At 42.3% G+C, this 19,822-nt stretch overlaps 1 protein-coding gene across 1 annotated transcript in view; it reads right to left on the bottom strand.

Moving 5' to 3' along the window:
• Positions 1–19,822, bottom strand: part of ARID1B (AT-rich interaction domain 1B) — a 362,844-nt gene that overhangs the window by 107,746 nt on the left and 235,276 nt on the right. The window contains exon 5 of the mRNA XM_064169371.1: positions 10,522–10,765. Within this exon, the coding sequence (XP_064025441.1) occupies positions 10,522–10,765 (244 nt within the window). The remainder of the gene's footprint in view (positions 1–10,521; positions 10,766–19,822) is intronic.

Below are 19,822 nucleotides of genomic sequence, written 5' to 3'. Positions count from 1 at the left end.
AAGCTTTTGAGCTTTTGAATCACCTATATCTGAGATAGAAGGAACTTGTAATATTTATTATTGTAAATAATGTTTTAGATTAGACATCAAAACTCAGAGTGAAAAAAATAGGGGTGGATTGTGCTGGTTTCAGGCAAATTGGAATATTTTAGTGAGAAAAAAATTATTGTAGCCTGCAGAAAGAAACAATGGTGATGTCTTCTTCACTCATAGACTTGCTGAGATGTATAAAAACAGCCTTGTAGCTTGCTGCTATGAGGAGGTCCTTTCATCTGAAGTCTCTGCATCTGCTTTTCTTGCTTCTCCAGGTGAAACAAGGCAAACTGCTCACCATCATGGACAGTATAAATACTGACCCAAAGGCAATGAGTGGCCAATGGTAACAGAGATAGAAAACTGATATTTTAACCTACAGAATCAGGTTTATCCAAACTTGACTAGACTTACACAGTTTCTTAGATGTGTTACAAGGGTCAGGTTGCATGTATCTCATGTGCAACATGTCTTTGACTGTTCCCCAAGGCCAAAGGTCCCTTTGTGTGGGAGGGGAACGGAAAGCTGCAGCAGCCATTGCACGAGGGTCTGTATCATCCATGCCCCATCTGGAAGGCACCTCTGTGTTTGGAACAAAGTGAAGCACTACAGAGTTTTTTTTTCCTTGAGACTTTGGCAACAAGCCCAAAGCAAGCTGTCAATGGAAATCTTCAAACGGCTGCGACTCACCCGAATAATGAGCGGATTTCCAACAGGCCATGGCAAGCATCTGCCTGCCGGAGGACTTCTCTCCAACGAATCTGAAAGCCCTGCTGCACACCAGGAAAGCACTGCCATCTCCTCAAAATCAGGGGTGGATCATTTATTCACTTAGGTAAGCAAAGACAGAAACTGACCTAAATCTAGGAATCACTGCTTCTCCATCCTCTTTAACACCCACCCCAGACCTGTAATTTCACTTTACGGTTGTGAGAAGTTTCATTTTGGGTTATCAAATTCCTCCTGCTTTCACCTCTGCCTAACTCCACATTCATTTAATGCATTATTTCCATTAAACTTGGAAGAGTTCCCAGCCCAGGGTCTTTCTGCTGGAGGCAGATCCAGAATGGTACTGCCCAGGACAGCAACCAGTTAAAGCTTTCCTAATCTCCACATTCAGAAATGGTGGCTGACAGCAGCTGGCACGCAGGAACCGAACAGAGCAGGCAAGCCTCTATTTCTCTCACTAGGCCAAATTAACAGAAACAAAACCTGATTTCTCCTTCTTGTTTTCCCAGTCTTCCAGCTCCCCAATATTTTTCCACTTTCAAACATTTTTTCCCCTCTTTGTTTTGTTTGAGAAGCTTAATGTTTGGCTGCCTTCTGAAGCAACGGGCACAGTGACAGATGAAAGGCTGCATTCATCGACTAATTCAGAATAGGGAAAACCCACTGCTGTGCATTTAAGATTCTAACAACCTTACAATTTTGTATAGCCTTTTTCCCCAACCCGTTCTTTTGAAGAAATCTGCTTTTATTCTGTTAATAACTAACCACAGTTGCAGCAGCATGGATCCGATTAGCAGTTCTTACACTACAAAGGAGGGGGGGGGAAGGGCTGTGAACAAGGTTGCCAATTTGTCCACCTGGGTCCCCAGGAGAAAGATTAGATGAGGCGCTTGCTCCTTTCTTCCCCACCTGCTTGCTGCTCTGCACTAGACAGACTTCTTCAAAGCTCAGCCACTGACTTTTTTTTTCCACTCTAAAGCCTCATTTAACTGCCCCTCCACATGTTTTGCACTCTCTGTCACCACTTGCCTCCAAAGCAACAGCGTGAATTGGGATGAGAGGGGTGGGAAAAGGCGGCAGCTGCAGCTTGCCCAGCACTTTCTCTCACACCTCCGAGGGGCCTCGGAATTGCTGTTAGATTTTGTACATTATATTTTCTTAAATTTGTGCAAGCTGTTGGAAAAAAAGTGTCTATGTTCTTCAGGGAACAATCCAAACCCTGCAATCATACTGTATTTTTTTTTCCCACTTTGTCCTTTTGAGCCTTTGATAAAATTGTCAGTTTTGCTTGCATTTAGACTGAAGTAGAAAATTGCAAAGGGTTGCATGGGTTTAATCATCCATAATTCCTTGAGACATGACATTAAATGTTTGTTAACACATGCTTCAGCTAGGGGAAAAACATTACCAATTTCTGTAGAAAATGGCAATTAAGCGGAATAGGAAATCAAAACTGACACCAAGTGCCAAGAATCTAAAGGTTCCTAACAAAGACCAGGATAGTATTTCTTCCTTTTATTTGTCTCATTTCTTCTTTGCAGAAATAAACCTTACCCTGATGCACACCTGAAACTTAACAATTTCAGAATTCCATTTGAAGAGATAATCCAAGTTCCAAAAGGAAGAATTTTTCGCTATTAATGCTCATTCTCTAGACTGCCTTTATAACTATGAGAAGAGTTTTTTATCTCATTGTGTCTTCTGTTTTTAAAAGCCTGGGAACCACATGAAACACAACAGATATACACTTCTAGTATTTGCAACCTAATCAAAACCTTAACTCCAAATTTTAGCACTGCTGAATTCTAACAAACCAAGTATCAACTTTCATTTATAATAGAGAGAAAACACTGAAGATACTCTGAGAGAGTGAATATGAACTGAAATTGCTCTTTCTTGTCCACATTTCTTTTCTCTCAATCCAGCTACACATAAGAAGTGTTCAGAATAAGTATTTGTTATCAGGTAGCATTAGCTCAAAACACCAGCAGTGGTGAGTTTCACTCCTCCCTACCCTTCCTGACTATCAAGTTCAGGCAAGCAGATGGAAATCAGAGAAGTGAACTGGCAATGAACTATTTTGCTACTTCTGCCTGCTACTTATGACACCAGTCCATTGCTTGTGATTATTGGGTGTTTTAGTAGCAAATTTTATGTGCTCTCATCAATACTATTCTCAAAAGGAATAAACTCATAGACAATGCAGGTTTTTTTGTTGCGTATTACATAGCCCTGGTCTCAACAGCTCTTAAGAGAGGGGGGAGAAAAGAGCAAGTTGCATGCACAAAGGATAAAAGCACCTTCAGGCGAACTGGCTTCCAAAAACCATTTGGTGGGTCTGATCTTTCTGAAGACAAGATATAACATGCCATATTTCATCTTGCCTGACAACGATAAACTCCAAAGACCAGTGCAGAAGCAGAGCAATTCTTCATGTATTTTTAATCAACTGAGAACTTTCATCTGGCGAGCTCCCTGCGCAAGGTCACACACACCACGCGCAGCCACGTGCCTCTCATTCAGTCTGCAAACGCCAACTCCTATGTCAGCTGCTGTTTGGAAGGAGGAGTATCTACCTTAGCAAGCACTGGTTATATCATTTATAAACATGCAGATGTGCATTATTAAAGATTAATGCATTTTGCGATTGGTGTCGGCATTCCGTTTGTCTCATGCCGAAACCAATTCTGTTCTTCATTAGTCAACTACAACCCACATCACCCTGTTGTGGAAGAGAAATCAAAGGTGCAAGAATGAATTGAGAATAAGTGATAAAACTGATTACTGAGAAACTTAACGGTTGTAATCAATCAACACATCACAATAATTTGAGTCTGCTGTTATCCGGAGATGGGGAATAAACAAGCAAAGCCTGCTGCCAGAGTTCTTTTTTGTTTGCTTTCAACAAGCCCACTTTGCAATCTGACTTCCACATCTATCTACGGAGTGATGTTGTTAAAGGGACATTCAAATCCTTCAAGCCATAGCTCAATTTGGATGAATTTTGTCCCTGAGGAGGAGAGAGAATATCTTGCTTTTCATTAATTAAAAAAAAAAAAGGTAGTGAAAATGTTATCTGAAGCTAAATGGCTGCTTTCTAGCTAGCCCAGAATTAATCCAAGACATAGAATCATAGAATCAACCAGGCTGGAAGAGACCTCCAAGATCATCCAGTCCAACCTATCACCCAGCCCCATCCAGTCAACTAGACCATGGCACCAAGTGCCTCATCCAGTCATATTTGCAATTGCTCCTTCTCCTAAGGAGGAGAGTGAATACCTTGCTTTCCATTAATTAAAAAAAAAAGCTACTATTTGAAGGTAGTGAAAATGTTCTTATTTGAGGCTAAATGGCTACTTCCCAGCTAGACCAGAATTAATCCAAGCCATATTTGCAATTTTGCCTTCTTCTAAGGAGGGATGCAACATGTATCCATTTAGTCAAGTCGGACACTAACTATGAAGCAGGAAGGCCACTTTGAACATCTCCAATGGCAGGGATCCACAGTCCACTGAAAAACTCAAAACTGCAATAGCTTGTCCCATTGCAGAAGTCAAACCACTTAAGATGCTTTATTTTATCTAGGTACAGCAACTGTCTGCTTCAACAACAAAAACACACCAATGGCAATGTGAGAGACTCTTCCAATTTGCTCATCAATCACAGCTCAGCAATGCAAAGGTCAAAGGAGTGGAACGCAACCTTTTCATTTATGATAACACACAAATTAATGCCCTATTTGGCAACACAAAGAAGGAATAAGAATCCATGTTTGTATAGCCAAATGATGGCAGAATAAAAGCCCTCAAATGTTCAAACCCAAATGGATGCTGCATTACATCTCTTGACAAAAACTAAGTGACATGAGGAAAAAAACAAACTAGAAAGTAACACACAAGTTAATGATTAAACATAAACAATTGTCCAATGATGGCCTTAAAGTATACGTCTAAAACTAACGACAAACAGACCTGTCAAATCTTGGCCATTGTGGTTAAGTGTATTTGAATTTTGCTACGTGGGCCAGAGCACATGCATAATTATGCAAAGATTTTAATTGGATTTTAACAGCCATCATGCTCTGGGTGGGTATGTACCAGCATGGGGCTACCAGTGACTCACAGAGCCGCAAGAAGTGGCCTGCCGTACGCGTGCTGCCACAGTGCAGACAGCAGCAGATGCCCTTCCACGCTGGCCGTTCAGAAACTGCCAGGATGGTGAAGAAACCTGGCAGGACAAACCAGGTGTGGGGCAGAGGACAGTTATGGGGATGTGAGTGATACTGATCTGGCCATCCAGGGGAGGTCTATGTGAAACCTTTCTAGGGTGCTTGGTGACCCTTAGTATGGTCTTTCTCAGGCCCTGCTGGATGTTCAGTCCATCAGGAAAAATGTTCCTCACACAGCAATTAAACATCAAACCTGAAACCTGTGACTGCAATGTAAATACTGATAAACCAGGTATTAAGCACTTAAAACTAAAACCCTAAAAACTCCCTCTAAAAAGGAATCACTCAGGTCATGCTGATTTTGGTGATTTGTTGTTTTCCTATCTGACAATTCAAGCTGATGAAAAACAGCAGGTTGATGCTGCTGGAATATGAAACCCTCTGTCTCCAGGAAAACCCAGCAGAAGGAACTCAAACAGCATGTCTGTCTCATTTAATCTCCTGCACCTGTTCTGGGAAGACCACCTCTACAGACAAGGATACCTCCTTGATCTCTTTGGCCAACCTGCAAGTATGACAGCAGTTTTGATAGGGTATTTTGTAGTATGCACTGTCTTTAAGAAACTAAATTGAGACAGCAGTTATTTCACAAAGCTTTGAGACAATAGATTGTTCATCAGTGGTGACGTGGCCTGGATTCTAATAGTTATTACAGATTAGATGCTTGACATGCTAAAAGAAATGCCTTGAGTTAGGGCATCTTACAATTTGCTTATTTTCACTCTTGTCAAAAGACAAAAAAACCCTCTCAAAATGTTATTCAAACCTTTCAAAAGAAAAGAGTTTAAAACACTGCGATGTGAGATATTCACATATTTCCTTTGCATGTATTCTAGATGTGAAAAACTGCTGAATAGATATTCTGTGCCCTAGCAGTGCTTCAGAAGATAGCTGCGTCAGTGGCGTTCTGTGGTTTGTGTTTTGCTGGCCTGGGTGCCAATGAACAGCATGCATCTTCCTCACAACAAGCTGTTGCAAGATTTCTGCCTCCGGAGAAACCAAGGGAGAAATATTGATAGATGTGTTAAAATAATCTTTCTAGGCAGGGGGATCGTGTCCTTTTCACAAGGATATTGTCCCCCTTTCTAGTTGTGCACTTGTTTTAGGGCACCTGTAAAAAGCCTTGACTAAGAACACAGAATGACAAGTTGCAGTTTCAGGTGGTGGTCTAGAATAACATTTGGCAAGAGTCCACGCGATACGACGTACCGGTAGCGATGGCCAAAGGAGTAAGCACGCAGAACAGCTCAGCTCCAAGCAAAAGGTTTTTCCAAACTCTATTTAAAACAAGGTCTGTCTGATCAGCTTAATTTACTGCAGCCTCTTCTGGAAACTCTTCTAACTACTAGGCTGCTCCTTTTACAAGGTATTAAAGAAAGCATCGCTGCTATTCAGACTTTGGCATTAAAATGTCCTTTTGGATGATGATAGAACCTTGCACACTTTTTCTTTCTCTCAGCATTTTGGTCACTCTAGCCTAGCCATGCATTGAGTAACCTGCACACAAAGGCAAGATCTTCTGTTACAGTTCTCTTTGGACATCCCAGTCTTGCTCCCTTTTCACTTGGAGTGCTACCTGTACCTCTGATTCTGACAGGTCCTGCATTTCAGGCCAGCTAGCTATCAACAGAGCAGGGGAACACCTCCAAGTTTATGGAGAGTAGTTGGTCACTGAATGAGCACATCCACTGACTCATGTCATTATCAGAGTTAAAAATTTGGGGTACTTTTATTCAGAGTGCTGACCATTGGTCAGCCTACATTAGGATGACTGGCAGTAATATTCTTAAGTGAGAGTATCCACACATGATTTCTCCCTGAAAACCATAGCTCCAACCGTAGCAATCTCCTTGGTGAAAGAAAACATCAACACAACTGTAATAAGAACAACGGTGCAGCAGATGCTTGACAGAATGAAAACAGGAAAGTAAACTTAATGGATTAAAAGTGCAAGTCAAAATACTAATCTATGGGGAAAAAATACTTTTACCAATTTCTAAAGATGGTATTGGCAATTTATTATTAGTGTAGTGCACTTCTCCTTTCTGTATGGAGAAAAAACTGCCACAGAGGTTTAAAGAGAATAGAATCTATTAACTTGTACAAAATTGGCCTGTCCATCACGGGTTAAGGGATTACTGGCCTATCAGCAATCTTCCACACAACTCTTAACATTAAACATTTTTGCTGCTTACACCGCAAGGGAGAAAGAGCTGACAAAAGTCTTTGGCCAGTGAGATCAAAACTGGGGATGGGGGGGAGGGAAAGGGGAGTTTAGCTTATTTACATTTTTGCTTTGTTAGTAAACTGGAATGGCTGGAGAAGGAGGGAAAGGAAAAAAAAAGAGAGACAGAAAAGTGAAATTACCAGCCTCTAAATCTTCTGGCAACGGCAGTGCATTTTGATGATGTGCTGTGTCAGCTTCCACTAATGGTTTAGGGTTGAATCAGGCACAGTTCAAGACCCAAACCAGTGCAGGGCAACACATCTCATTCTTTGCAAGAACACATACCCTAATTATGAAGATGGCTACAAAATAAAGAGATTGGGATTCCTGGCAAAGCAGAATAATTATCTACTTCATCAGAAATCAGAATGCCATTTCGAGTCCCTAAAAATTATGAAGCTAGGATTTCAGTCTTGTGATGAATGTGTATCTGAACAAGACGTGAACATTTCGAGAGAAAAATATGTTTCTGAATAAAACTCATCAAAATTGGCTTTTTCTGCTCTTAGGGGCTTTTTCTGCTTCCTGATCTATTCCAGCAATGCACATGGAAACAAAGGCTGTATATATGTGTGCCACTTACCACACAAAATAACCCTCCAGTATTGCAGAGAGCACAGGAAGGAAATGCCCACTGAGCTAGGGACGTGCCAATGTCAGTGCTGCCTGTGCCAGTCCATTCCTGTGAAATTCGCGGCATGTGGCAGAAAGCAATGCAGGGTGGCAGGCTTGTGGTGGGGTGGAGAGACTGCTTAAACAGGCAGTGCATGAGAATCAGCCATTTGGGAGGTTTAATAGGGGGCTGTTTGTCTGCCCTTTTGATGTTAAATTAGTCTTCAATTTTGTTGCGAGGAAGGAGGCATCAGGTGAAGGATGCATCTCTTCCAGTAAACCCTGGGAAAGCAACACCTTTACTTTAACGGCCTTCCCACCAAGCACCCCCTGCAACATTCTGGCTTTCCCTAGCCATAGCTATCAGCAACACAACAGCTGCTCATTTTACAATGACTTGCTGGAGAGAGAATGATTGAAAGAGCCAATCTATGTCACATGGAGAAGCTGTGGCACAACATCGCAGGAGGTAATAGGAGAGGAATGAGGTCAGAACAAACAAGGGTAGGGTGAGAATGGAGAGGAAAGTAGCAGTGAACAAAATTACTGAAGGCGAGATGCTGTGCTACACAATCTGTGTTTCGAAACGGCCACAACCTGAATGCTGCAAACAGCCAGAGAAATGCAAACAAGCTCTGTGATACTCTTTCACAGGGGCTTGTGAACACCGCTGATGGAAAGAGCTGCCCAAGCCCTAGTAACGAAGCACAACGGTGAGAACACGCTTAGGTGGAAGCACAGTCTGATTCATACGGCTCGAAAGCCCCAGCACCCGGTGGCATCCCACTAGTCACAAGGCTTTAAATAGCAGCCTTGCTTATGTCATTTTGTAGCTTGAGAAATGCTGCAGCAGCAGCAGCAGTGCTACTGCAGCTGCCTGGCTCCCCTCCGGAGAACACTGCATCAGCTCACGCCTGGAGTTCACCTTTAGCTAACAAGCTGCAGGGATCAGGAGCTCACCCACACTGCAGGAGGAGTGATGGGGGATTCTGATTTAGCATCATTGATAAAAATCCCTCCTGAGGAAGAGCAGCTTTTGTGGTACCGCAGAAGACCAGAGAACCGCCCTGCAAAATGGTGGCAGAGCTTGCATGAAGGGGCAATATGCTTCACTGGGCCAGCCAAAAAATGCGCTTTTCAGCTTAGCTGAAGTGATGAAGTGACCCTGACCTTTGGGCCCACAGCCTTTCTATTTTTACCCCACAGGGATCAACTGATTTCATAAAAGTTATTACTTTTCCCTACACACGGTCCTGTTTCCATCCTTATCTATCATGGCTGCAGTAAAGCTATTTCCAACATCACAACATTCTTTCCCTATTCAGCAATCAGGCTGCTAAAATGCCAATTCCTTCACTTGCCTGCACCTGACTGTGGGAAAACATTCCCTTTCCAGCTTCACTCAACAACATGGACAAGCTTCTGCACCACGTACTAGGAAATCAGCTACAAATACAAAGCCACCACACTGTGCACCATGAAAATACTCTCCTCCTGCTGCTGCCCCCACTATTCCTGCCCCACCTGTGCGTGTGCTGCTGGTCAGAGTGGCTGGAGAGGAAAGAAACAACTGCTGGGAGCACATGCAGCATGGTGGCTGACCATGCTCAGACCACACGTAGCAAGCAACGTTTCTGCATGCTCTGAGGTTATTTCTCTTTGCTCTTCTGGTTTAATCTCTGTATATAAACATGTGCATGTTTTTTACACAGATACCTTTGCACTGAATACCAAAACACAGGCTACTTCCTGAATTTCAATCTGCATTTTTACAGCACATCTAATGAAAAGGCATCACTGCTTTTGTTTCTTTTAACTGAGCTACACATTGAGTTTCTCATGGTTTTGTCTGTAACTGATGTTCTCCCTAGAGTAATGTCAGCACTCCTACTCTTAGGGATTCTCCTAGTATTGAAAATGTCAGGAAATCATCAAAAACTTTAGCATCAGAAAGAGAATAAACTCATCTGAAATACATACTGCTGCCTGACTTCTTGCAAGTGGTATGCCTGATGGATGAGGACAGGGTAGGAACTGGAATCAATGCACATCTTTGTTTTTTCTCCTTGCTTCTAAGTATCCTAAGAGATTTTCACAAGTTCCTGAATGGACACCAATGACTGTGTGTCATACTCCATGTGTCACAGGAGAGCAGGCAGCAAGCGTGCCACTGGCATTTCAGTTATTACTGGTGATGTCTAGATTACTAGTTACTTGCTGAACTTTGCAAATGTTAAGAAACACCTAACATACTGTACTCATGTCCCAAATTATACTATCACAGTACAGAGTTGGGAAATCTCTGCCTCATCCTATGGGTCTGAAACCACCATAAAAGTCCAAGAGCCAAAATCAACCAAAAAATGGTGCCCTGTAAATAACAGAGAGAACCTCCCCAGTAAATAGTTGACACATAAACCATATACAAAAGTTATGATCAAGTATTCATATTAGTTGATGATAAAGACATTTATCAAACACATATGTGGAGTCAAGTTCAGAATATTGGGCATTTCAAGGGCTTGGTAGATGGAAGTTTATACACAATTTACCCCTGCTTAAGCATGTATTTTTTGCTGAAAAAGACCCTGAAAATTCAAGATGCTCAGAAAATAAACTAATGTAGAACACAGGATTATTTATTCAGTAAAAATATCCACCGTTTTAATTTCATTTGTAGGAACAAACTTACCTGGAATACTTGCTGGAGAAATGGGACCAGATCTTGACTGGTTGCTTCCAACGGGAGAGCCTACGGGGGAAGGTGATGGGCCCCCAGGGATGCCAGAGAGATGCGGAGAAGCATGAGGTGAGAACGGAGACTGTGCAGGGTTGCTCTGCTCCCCTTGGCTGCTTGTAGAGCCTGAAGCACTAACAGCTGAGCTCAGGGTTGCTTCGGTTCCAGTCGGCAAGTCGTCAATGGATCCAGATAAATCCTGGGGAAAAAAGAACATGAGTATAGAATCATAGAATCATGGAATCAACCAGGTTGGAAGAGACCTCCAAGATCAGCCAGTCCAACCTAGCACCCAGCCCTATCCAATCAACTAGACCATGGCACTAAGTGCCTCAGCCAGGCTTTGCTTGAACACCTCCAGGGACGGTGACTCCACCACCTCCCTGGGCAGCCCATTCCAGTGCCAATCACTCTCTCTGGCAACAACTTCCTCCTAACATCCAGCCTAGACCTGCCCTGCCACAACTTGAGACTGTGTCCCCTTTTTCTACTGCTGGTTGCCTGGCAGAAGAGACCAACCCCCTACCTGGCTACAGCCTCCCTTCAGGTAGTTATAGACAGCAATGAGGTCTGCCCTGATACTTAGGCCATAGGGCTCAAGAGATGGCATGGCAACAAGGTCCCTTTTTTTACTTATTGCAGTGGATAACTAAGTTTGTCTGTAACATTGGTTCATGTAGTTACAAGATGGCAGAAAATGTGCATAGTATATAAAATACTCCATTTAATCTCTAGTTCTTTCAAGAAAAAGAAGAAGCAAGGGCAACAAATGAATTGGAACCCAATTCACTCAACATTGAATTTAACCTTTTCCATCTGGATTAAGCTTTCAAAATTAACGTCACAAATTCTGCCTGAGCGTACTGAAACTAATGAAAATGATACATCAGTTTCACTTTCACACCAGTATTTCATTTGGGGGTTTGCTACCATTACAATCACAGCTTATACACTTCACTTTTTAAACCATCACCAAAAGAAGACAAAGAAGGTGTGAAATACACAGTCCTTGGAACACTTGCATGCAGCTCCTTGCTCTCAGCAGCAGCAGCGCAAGACCCACTGGCCACCTAAGGGCAAGGAGAGATGCTTCTCTATTTTGATCAAATAGTAGCATATAACCCAGTTTCTCTTAAATTTCACTTGAATACACTGCTAAACCACTTCAGTTCACAATTGCTGCATTTTCAATAACAAATTATGAGACATTTCCTCCACAGACCAAAGCACATGCGAATCCCAGCTAAGAACTGCTCCCCCAGAGCTGTGACAAGGGAGTTACACTGTCTTTGGATCTTCAGGAATGTTTTTTAATTGAAAAAAAAAAATCAAATATGAAAGACAATGTCAAGAAAGCAGAGACAATACAAGTGCAGGCTCCTTAACTGTCAAGAAAAATGTTAATTCCTAAGCGCTGCGGAAAAATCTCATACAACCCAAAAAGCACAAAGCTGTGCTTCTGTGACTGTTGGCAAGGCACAAGTTAAGAAGCATGCTACTGCTTCTACTAACAAATTAAGGTGCAAACAAGAGGCAAAGAGCTGCCCCACATATAAAACAGGTCAGCAAATGACCTTTGAAGCTTCCACTAACTGCGACGACCCAGTGTGTTACTTCAGCTGGTTCTGACTTCGCTCCCCTGGCTCATGTATGGGGGTTTACATTGTAGACAACGGAATTGGTCCTTTGTTCCAGTAGCACAAAACCAACTACATTCTGTCTGAGAAAACGCTCAGGAAGCAAAGCCTTACTACTGTCTGATTTTCATAACAAAATATAAAGTTATTTTTAGAAGTTACAGAACTTGGAAGAAATGCAAAGTGGTGTATTTAGAGTAAGAGTCCTGCTCGATGCTGGTCATCTCCGTTACAAGAGGGGTTCACAGTCGGTCTCCCCAGACAGACAGATACAGTCATAGAATCATAGAATCAACCAGGTTGGGAGAGACCTCCAAGATCAGCCAGTCCAACCTAGCACCCAGCCCTAGCCAGTCAATTAGACCATGGCACTAAGTGCCTCATTCAGTCTTTTCTTGAAGACCCCCAGGGACGGTGCCTCCACCACCTCCCTGGGCAGCCCATTCCAATGCCAATCACTCTCTCTGCCAACAACTTCCTCCTAACATCCAGCCTAGACTTCCCCCGGCACAACTTGAGACTGTGTCCCCTTGTTCTTTTGCATAGAAAGAGCAGGATTAACAGTTTAAACACCAATAACATTCCTTAGAAGCCACCTTTAAGGCTAACTGTTATTACTCCTTGTGCATAAAAGTAGTAACCACAACCCACCCAAAATAGCTCTCAGCAGGACTCATAGACTTTATTTCCCACGAATTTCCACGAGTATTTCAAGCACAGCTCTCACCTCAGGTTAACTCTGCTTTTCCTGACAAGCACAAAATTGTATGTGTATTTCATTAGGCACACAAAAAGCAAAAATTAAGTCTGAAACTTCAGCCTTTGTGTGGACTCAGCACTCACTCAAGAGCAGGCTTCCAAATCCCTTACAGATGGAAACGTAACTGTGAAACGGGCAATAAACTATTTTCATTGTTTCTTTTTTGAAACTATTAACTGTAGAAAATATAAACAAGAAATAGCACCACCTCATACTGTATAGAGCCATGCTAGACATTTTTCACAGTAGAATATACTTGACAAACAGGTAAGCAATTACTGCTTTTCCATACATAATATGGTATTCTTCTAAATGGAATCAAATTGCTGCTGTCGTGATGTGTAACAAATGCTGCAGGAAGTGCTGATAAAACACATGCTGCTGAAAAGCATATAATAAACCCCTGAAAACTGAACATAGCAGAGTGGAGCCTATTCTAAAGGAGCACAAATCCCGCGTAAAAAGACAGATAGGCACCCAACTGATAGAAGATAGAGAAAGCACAGGGGTTTATGTTTAGACTAACACAGATTTGGAAAGGGCGTGTGGATTAAAGCTTTCATTTGTTCTGGCAAACCATGAAGTCCTTGAAAAGCAAACACGCCAAAATAATGAAAAGCCACGAAGCAGCTAGCACTGCCCGTGATTAAATGATCTGTTGTTCAGAGACCTAGGCAAAACCTAACCTCTCTCCACAGCATCTCCCCAGCTTGCAGAGCATGTGCATGGGGAAGAATTTAGGGAGAGGAATGAAGTTCACTTTTTCCATCAGATCCCATTTGACTTCTCCAGCCTCCCACGAGGATGGAGTGACTGATGAGGCCCAGGTGCTTCCTCAAGTGCCTGTCTTCCAAGGCTTTCCTCACCAACCTGATGCAATTCCTTCACAAAAGCCAAAAAAAAAGGAGGAAAGCTTGCATGGTGACAGTCTATTTAAAGAGCAAAACCACACCACTCTTTCCCAGTTACATGCAGAGGGAGCTGCTGGGTCGTGCACAAAGTAGTGCCCTGTGGAAGCTCCCTGCCAGCACTCAAGAGTAAGCACTGGGATCTCCACCTGGGGCTGGGAAGCTTTGCAATCAACTTATCTGCTGAAGATGCTAAGGTAGCATCCATTCATCAGGTCCATGAAGCAAGCTGGTAATGTGGTTGCTCTCAAGGCAGCATGAAAGGCTGTTGCTTAGGCTGTGCGACACAACCCTCACCTTGCCTTACAGAGGGCTGAAGTGAGGCACACCAGCTGTTCTGCACAGAGTAGTCTGCAGATCATTACTGTGTATTTTTTGTTAAGGTACATTTCCATGGCCTCACCTAGTCTCCTAAAGTAGAAAGGCCAAATAGGAGAGCAACTGGGAAGCTTTCAGCATATAAAGGTTTTAGAAACACCTCTGTTATCTACAAAATCTAATTGGCAAATTAAAGAGAAGGAGAAGAAAGACTTTATGTGAAGCACCCCAGACAGAAAGAGCAGAAGCTGACTTACTGTTCTCCTATTATCAGTATTTTAATGCTTGCTTTTACCTCGGTTTAACAGAGCACTAATGAAGTCATGTGCAATTTCTACATCACAAACATTTATTTAGGCATAAAATACTGTACCTGTATACAATATATACGTAAATTACACGGATGTACTCGCATTTACTTAGCATATCCACATGTTAAAGCTATTAAAAACCCTACTAATAAGAGAAATTCACAGTACTTTAAGCCTACAGCCTAGTTAACAAAGAAGCTCTGTAACTAATACTCCTCTAGAGGACAATTTAGTCAGCAGGGCACCAACTCTATTCTTCTTTTATAAGTACTATCAGATCTATGATGCCTGTAAAGAACAGAGAGACCTTACTTACTGCATCTCATTCAAACCAAGGCACCTTCAAGCTACAGTGCTTCCATTTATCTTGTTGGAAAGTTGGCAGGTTAGGTAATTGCTGGGATTCTTTTAAGGGGCTCAAGTCCCCATACCCTAAGGCATGCCTTAAATTTTGCCTGTTCTCAGCGGCTTTTTCTGGAAAGCAGTTGTTTCTTCCAGTAAAATGTAAAAAGTCTAGAATTACCAGAAATCTATTGTTTCTTGTAATCTTATTATTCTTGTCTCTAGTATTAGTATGAATGCATTTCCAAATGTGGCACTTAATCTACAGAAAAATGAAGGACAAAATATTTTTCCCCCCAGCACAAATCCGTATTACGGCTTTGTATTCTCTGTGTCAGCTTTACAGCCTGTGTTATTCAGGATATCCCAGACAGCTTTCAAAGTTCATTTCTAGATAATACCTTGATTAGAAAGTGGAATGTCCTTGTGCAGGATTTATCTCTTTTAGAAAAGTGTTTTATCTCTGACTGTCTTCACTTCTAGCCTCACCTTCCACCCATACACAACCTTTATTCCTGTCCCTTTGACAAGTACAAGAGCTAAAATGAACAGGATCACATTGTGCTTGAGATTATAATGTTATGCCTTCCTGGTGGCATGATCTTATCGCAATGACAGGAGAGACAATCTTGAAACAACACACCAATTTACTATTGCAACATGATCAGCTAGGGGCAGAAGCAAGCAAATTGCTTACACAGAGAGAGGAAACACAAAGTTACTTTACAAAGTGAGCACACACACAAAAAGGAAAAAAAAAAACAACAGCAACAAACCCAAACCAACCGGTCCCGATTAAAACCCCAATATATAATATCATTAATTTACCCAAGGAATACATTTGGATTAAATAAACAGCAAAAATGAGGCTACAGTAACTCTACAACACTGCCACAATCGTACACAAAGAGTGTGACAGGATTAGAACATTCAGCACTGAGCAAAATGCACAAATTGCAAACATTTCAGGCATCTGCCAGTCTTCCTCAAGAGCATCTCAGCAGGCATAAACCCTGCTAAATACTTACACATGAAAAATGATACACACCTTTCCTGAAATCAGTGAAAAAGGGCAAGTGTGGAGCACCTTGCCCCTACACTGCTAAATTACCGTAAGTAACCCTAAGTTCACCAACAGGTACCTATAGTTTGTGGATCTCTTGAAGGGATTGTGCTGAGTATATACAACCTGGGATTTATTTAAACTTCCCAACTATTGCCTACCAGTTCCCTTACGCTCAGGGAGTAGAAGAAAAGCAGAGGTATTCTGTAGATATTAAAGACAAACAAAACCTCCTTGTCTGCAAGAAGCTGAAACCCCCAGACTCTACTGTGCATTTTGCTAGCCTCAATCCCAGTGCTACACCTAGGTAACTGCAGCAATTTACTGGCTGCAGGATCAAAACCCTGCTAACTCCATTTAGGCCTTCCTCCTGTATTTTTCATTAGGATGGCAGATAGTGCCACTCAAAAGACAAGATCCTGCATGAAATACCCATCTTTGGATGGCTTGATATAAGCACAGCCTGCTGAGAAAACACAGCCCATGGCCATACGGTCTAATACTCCCTAGGCAGCAAGCCAGCAACACAGAGGAGTGGAAGCTTGCAACTGCAAGAACCAGCAGGAGGAAGAGGTGTCCTTGCAGAATTGCTTCACTGCTCTGCAGACTGAAGAGGCAGTACGGGTGGCATCAGCTGAGACAGTGGAGCTGGGGAAGGCAGCACAATCTGCTCCCCTTACAGCAACTGGGGGCACTAAGAGAACACCACAAGTGGTAGTAGCAAGTGACTCTCCAATGAAAGGCACAGAAGCACCCACTTGCTGGCATTGTCTAGAGAGGTTTGCTGCTTACCAGCAGCTTGCACTGGGGAAGTCACCCACAGAACACGACCATTCCACTACTGTTTGCTACTGCTGTTTCATGCGGGCACCAGCGATACAGCCAGGAACATCCAGAGGGCTATCCATGATTCTGTGATCTTCTACATGTGAACCACCTCTTTAGAAGTAAAATTATACATACACACAAACATATTTTACGTGTAAGTATGTAAATATATATTCAAGCAGACAAACACTCTGCTATTGTTTTGCAGCCACGGGGGATTATGAACAATATGCTCTGTAATTGAGATTAACTTTGAACAAATGATTTGGCTGACAAACGCACACAGGCGCACAAAGGGAAAAGCCACAATAGCTCTGTTTAAATTTCAAGATATTTGTAAGACCTCTTTTCATCACAAAGCAGCTTATAATAGCATGTTTCAAGAAGTCTTCCAAAGGTCCTGCTGGTCATATTGTTGAGGCAGTGAGCGAGCTAAGAGCCTCCCATCGCCTGCGCACAAGAAAAGCACAAGGGCTCAGCAACTACAGGGGTGGTGAGGAAAATCCTTCCATTTTCAAAGGCTGCTACACCCATTTATGGGTGTCTTGCTTCTGTGCCAGATATGTCACGACCTACAACTAAGCACATCAAACACACTTAACACACATCCCTAAAAAACCTCTTTAACAGGAGACAGCAAGGCTGCTGTTAAAGTTTTGACAAATGGTCTTTTTACACTCCTACTGAAATGAATTTGGAGACAGAACACAAAATTCACTCTCTGAATCTTGTTAAATCACGGTCTGGAGAAGGCAAAGTACACACAACCACTTCCACTGAGTAAAAACGCTTGTTGACAAACACAGCTCTGTCTCAGAGCACGCTGTTATAAGCAGAGACTTTGTGTCATACTAAAGACTAACTTGCAAGACAAATCCAAACTTTGACAATAGTTGGGTAGAGGTACTACTAGAGGTAGTTAGTCATGGTTCCTGTCAGTCTTACTCTAGTCCACTGTTTTAGTGTTTGGAACCGAAGTTTTAACCTTAAACTCTATGTTAAACTACTCATGCACTACTCTAGATGAAGGAAATTCTGAGTATATGACAAAACCACTAGCTGCTCTCATCAAATCTAGTGACAATTTAGAACACAGTTCATTAATGGGCTGCCCAGGGAGGTGGTGGAGGCACCGTCCCTGGAGGTCTTCAAGAAAAGCCTGGATGAGGCACTCGGTGCCATGGTCTGGTTGACTGGCTAGGGCTGGGTGCTAGGTTGGACTGGATGATCCTGGAGGTCTCTTCCAACCTGGTTGATTCTATGATTCTACAGATCTCACATGCTTCCCAAAATAACTGTTCCTGAACTGTGCTGCAAGGACTCCAATCCATACCAAATAGCTTGAGAAGTTACACAGGATATGAAAAAAACATATATATCTTCCCTCCACTCATCCAAGAAACTCAGGAAAAGTCCAAGCAAATAGTGCAGGGCCATTGCTTCCTCTGATGCCTTTTCAACCCATGGGATCCTGGAATTACATCAGTCATCAAAAAACCATCTACAAAAACCCAGCTTGGAAAACCAGATTCCTGCCACAGCTTCTTACCTAATTGCTAGCCAAATGACTGGTTTAGGCAGTTCTTACTAGTAATTCAGATAGGAAATCCTCTAAAATTCCCTGATTAATAGTGCACTGAAAACACTGCTTCTAAGAAAAGTTTTAGTTGTAACAAATAAATACCTGCCAAGAGTGGGGGAAGAGCATCTTTTGGTTTTTTTTTAAACTTTTTAACCCTTTTAACTACCCTTTTCCCACAGGTTCACTATGAATGTTGCTGCTGACTTTAACTGACCTGGGTTTTCCTCCAAACACTCATTTAATTGGCACGTTTCACCTGCCAAATGCAAGGGACCTTAAGTGGGCTCACTACAATGTCAGACCTAAACAAACAGTCATACCTGTTTTTTCCCTGTTCTTTTCCTTTTTAGATGCTGTAATACAAACACCAAAGCATACATGCTGAGTTGGTGAGGTGTCACTGGCTCAGATCAAGGCTCTGAGCTGTCAGGACTACACAGACCGTGCAGAAGAGGCTGTAGCTGAGGGCACACCTCTTCTCACATGTGCCCACAGTTCTGTGCTTTTACTGACAGTGAGCTCCACTGTGATGGCACAGTGCAGCAGGGTCAAGAGTTGTAACTGGCCTTCCTGGCTGCCACCCTGATGAGAAGTAAGATTCTGTTCTGCTGAGTATGGCATATCTCACTGTAGCACTCAGCTTCAAGTTCATTTAAGAAATAATACTTCTTTAGTAGATTTGTTTAACAAACAAAGGATGTGGGTTTATAAGACAACCTTAAGTAGAAAGAGAAATCGCTGACCTGTTGATACAGGTGTCCAAGAACAGAACATGATACGCCCGTATCTGCCAGACACAAGATGAGAAGCTGCTAAGATGAACACAGTCACACTTCTGTGCCTGTGCTGATGCATGGTGGATGATTTGCTTGTCCAGACAAGAACTTTACAGCAAAAACAACTTAGGGCAATTAGAAATTCAAAATTGACTTTGCAGCTTTGAGGCACCAGATAAAAGACCAGAAAACTTGCACACCTTCCTGCCTCTGCTGAGTGCCACTCATTATGGGGTAATCGAGAGGAGGGCTCCTAAGGTCTCCAGCTGCATCAAGAAAGCTCCTAATGACATTCAAACAAACAAACAAACAGCTAATGACCTGTGTGCTACCAAAGCAAATGGATAAGGTCTAACAAAGATTGTAAGCAGGTCAGACACAGTTTGTCTGACAGCAATGCTTTTTTATATGGAAAGTAAACAGTCAATCAGCAGAACAGAAGAACAGTAACAAAGCATCTCTCACGATGCAAACTTCACTGTTTATCTCTGAAGCAGAATGCTTAGCACGTAGGGTTTCTGGAAATAAAATTTAAAAGCAAGAAGCCACAAACCCTTAGGAGTCATTTGTTTCTTCAGTATTGTAGCAAAGAAAAAAAAATCTCAGTCAGCTCTTGTAGCTACAGCATCAACTATTTATCATCAATAAATCATCAACATTTAAAACAACCAAATCAATAAAAACCACAATAAATTGCCTCTGTGAAGAAGAAAGAGAAGTAGCATTTCTGT

Source organism: Pogoniulus pusillus, chromosome 31, assembly GCF_015220805.1.
Source record: "Pogoniulus pusillus isolate bPogPus1 chromosome 31, bPogPus1.pri, whole genome shotgun sequence".
Classification (NCBI taxonomy): domain Eukaryota; kingdom Metazoa; phylum Chordata; class Aves; order Piciformes; family Lybiidae; genus Pogoniulus; species Pogoniulus pusillus.
Note: the sequence above shows the minus strand (reverse complement) of the source record. Positions and strands in the feature narration are given on the sequence as shown.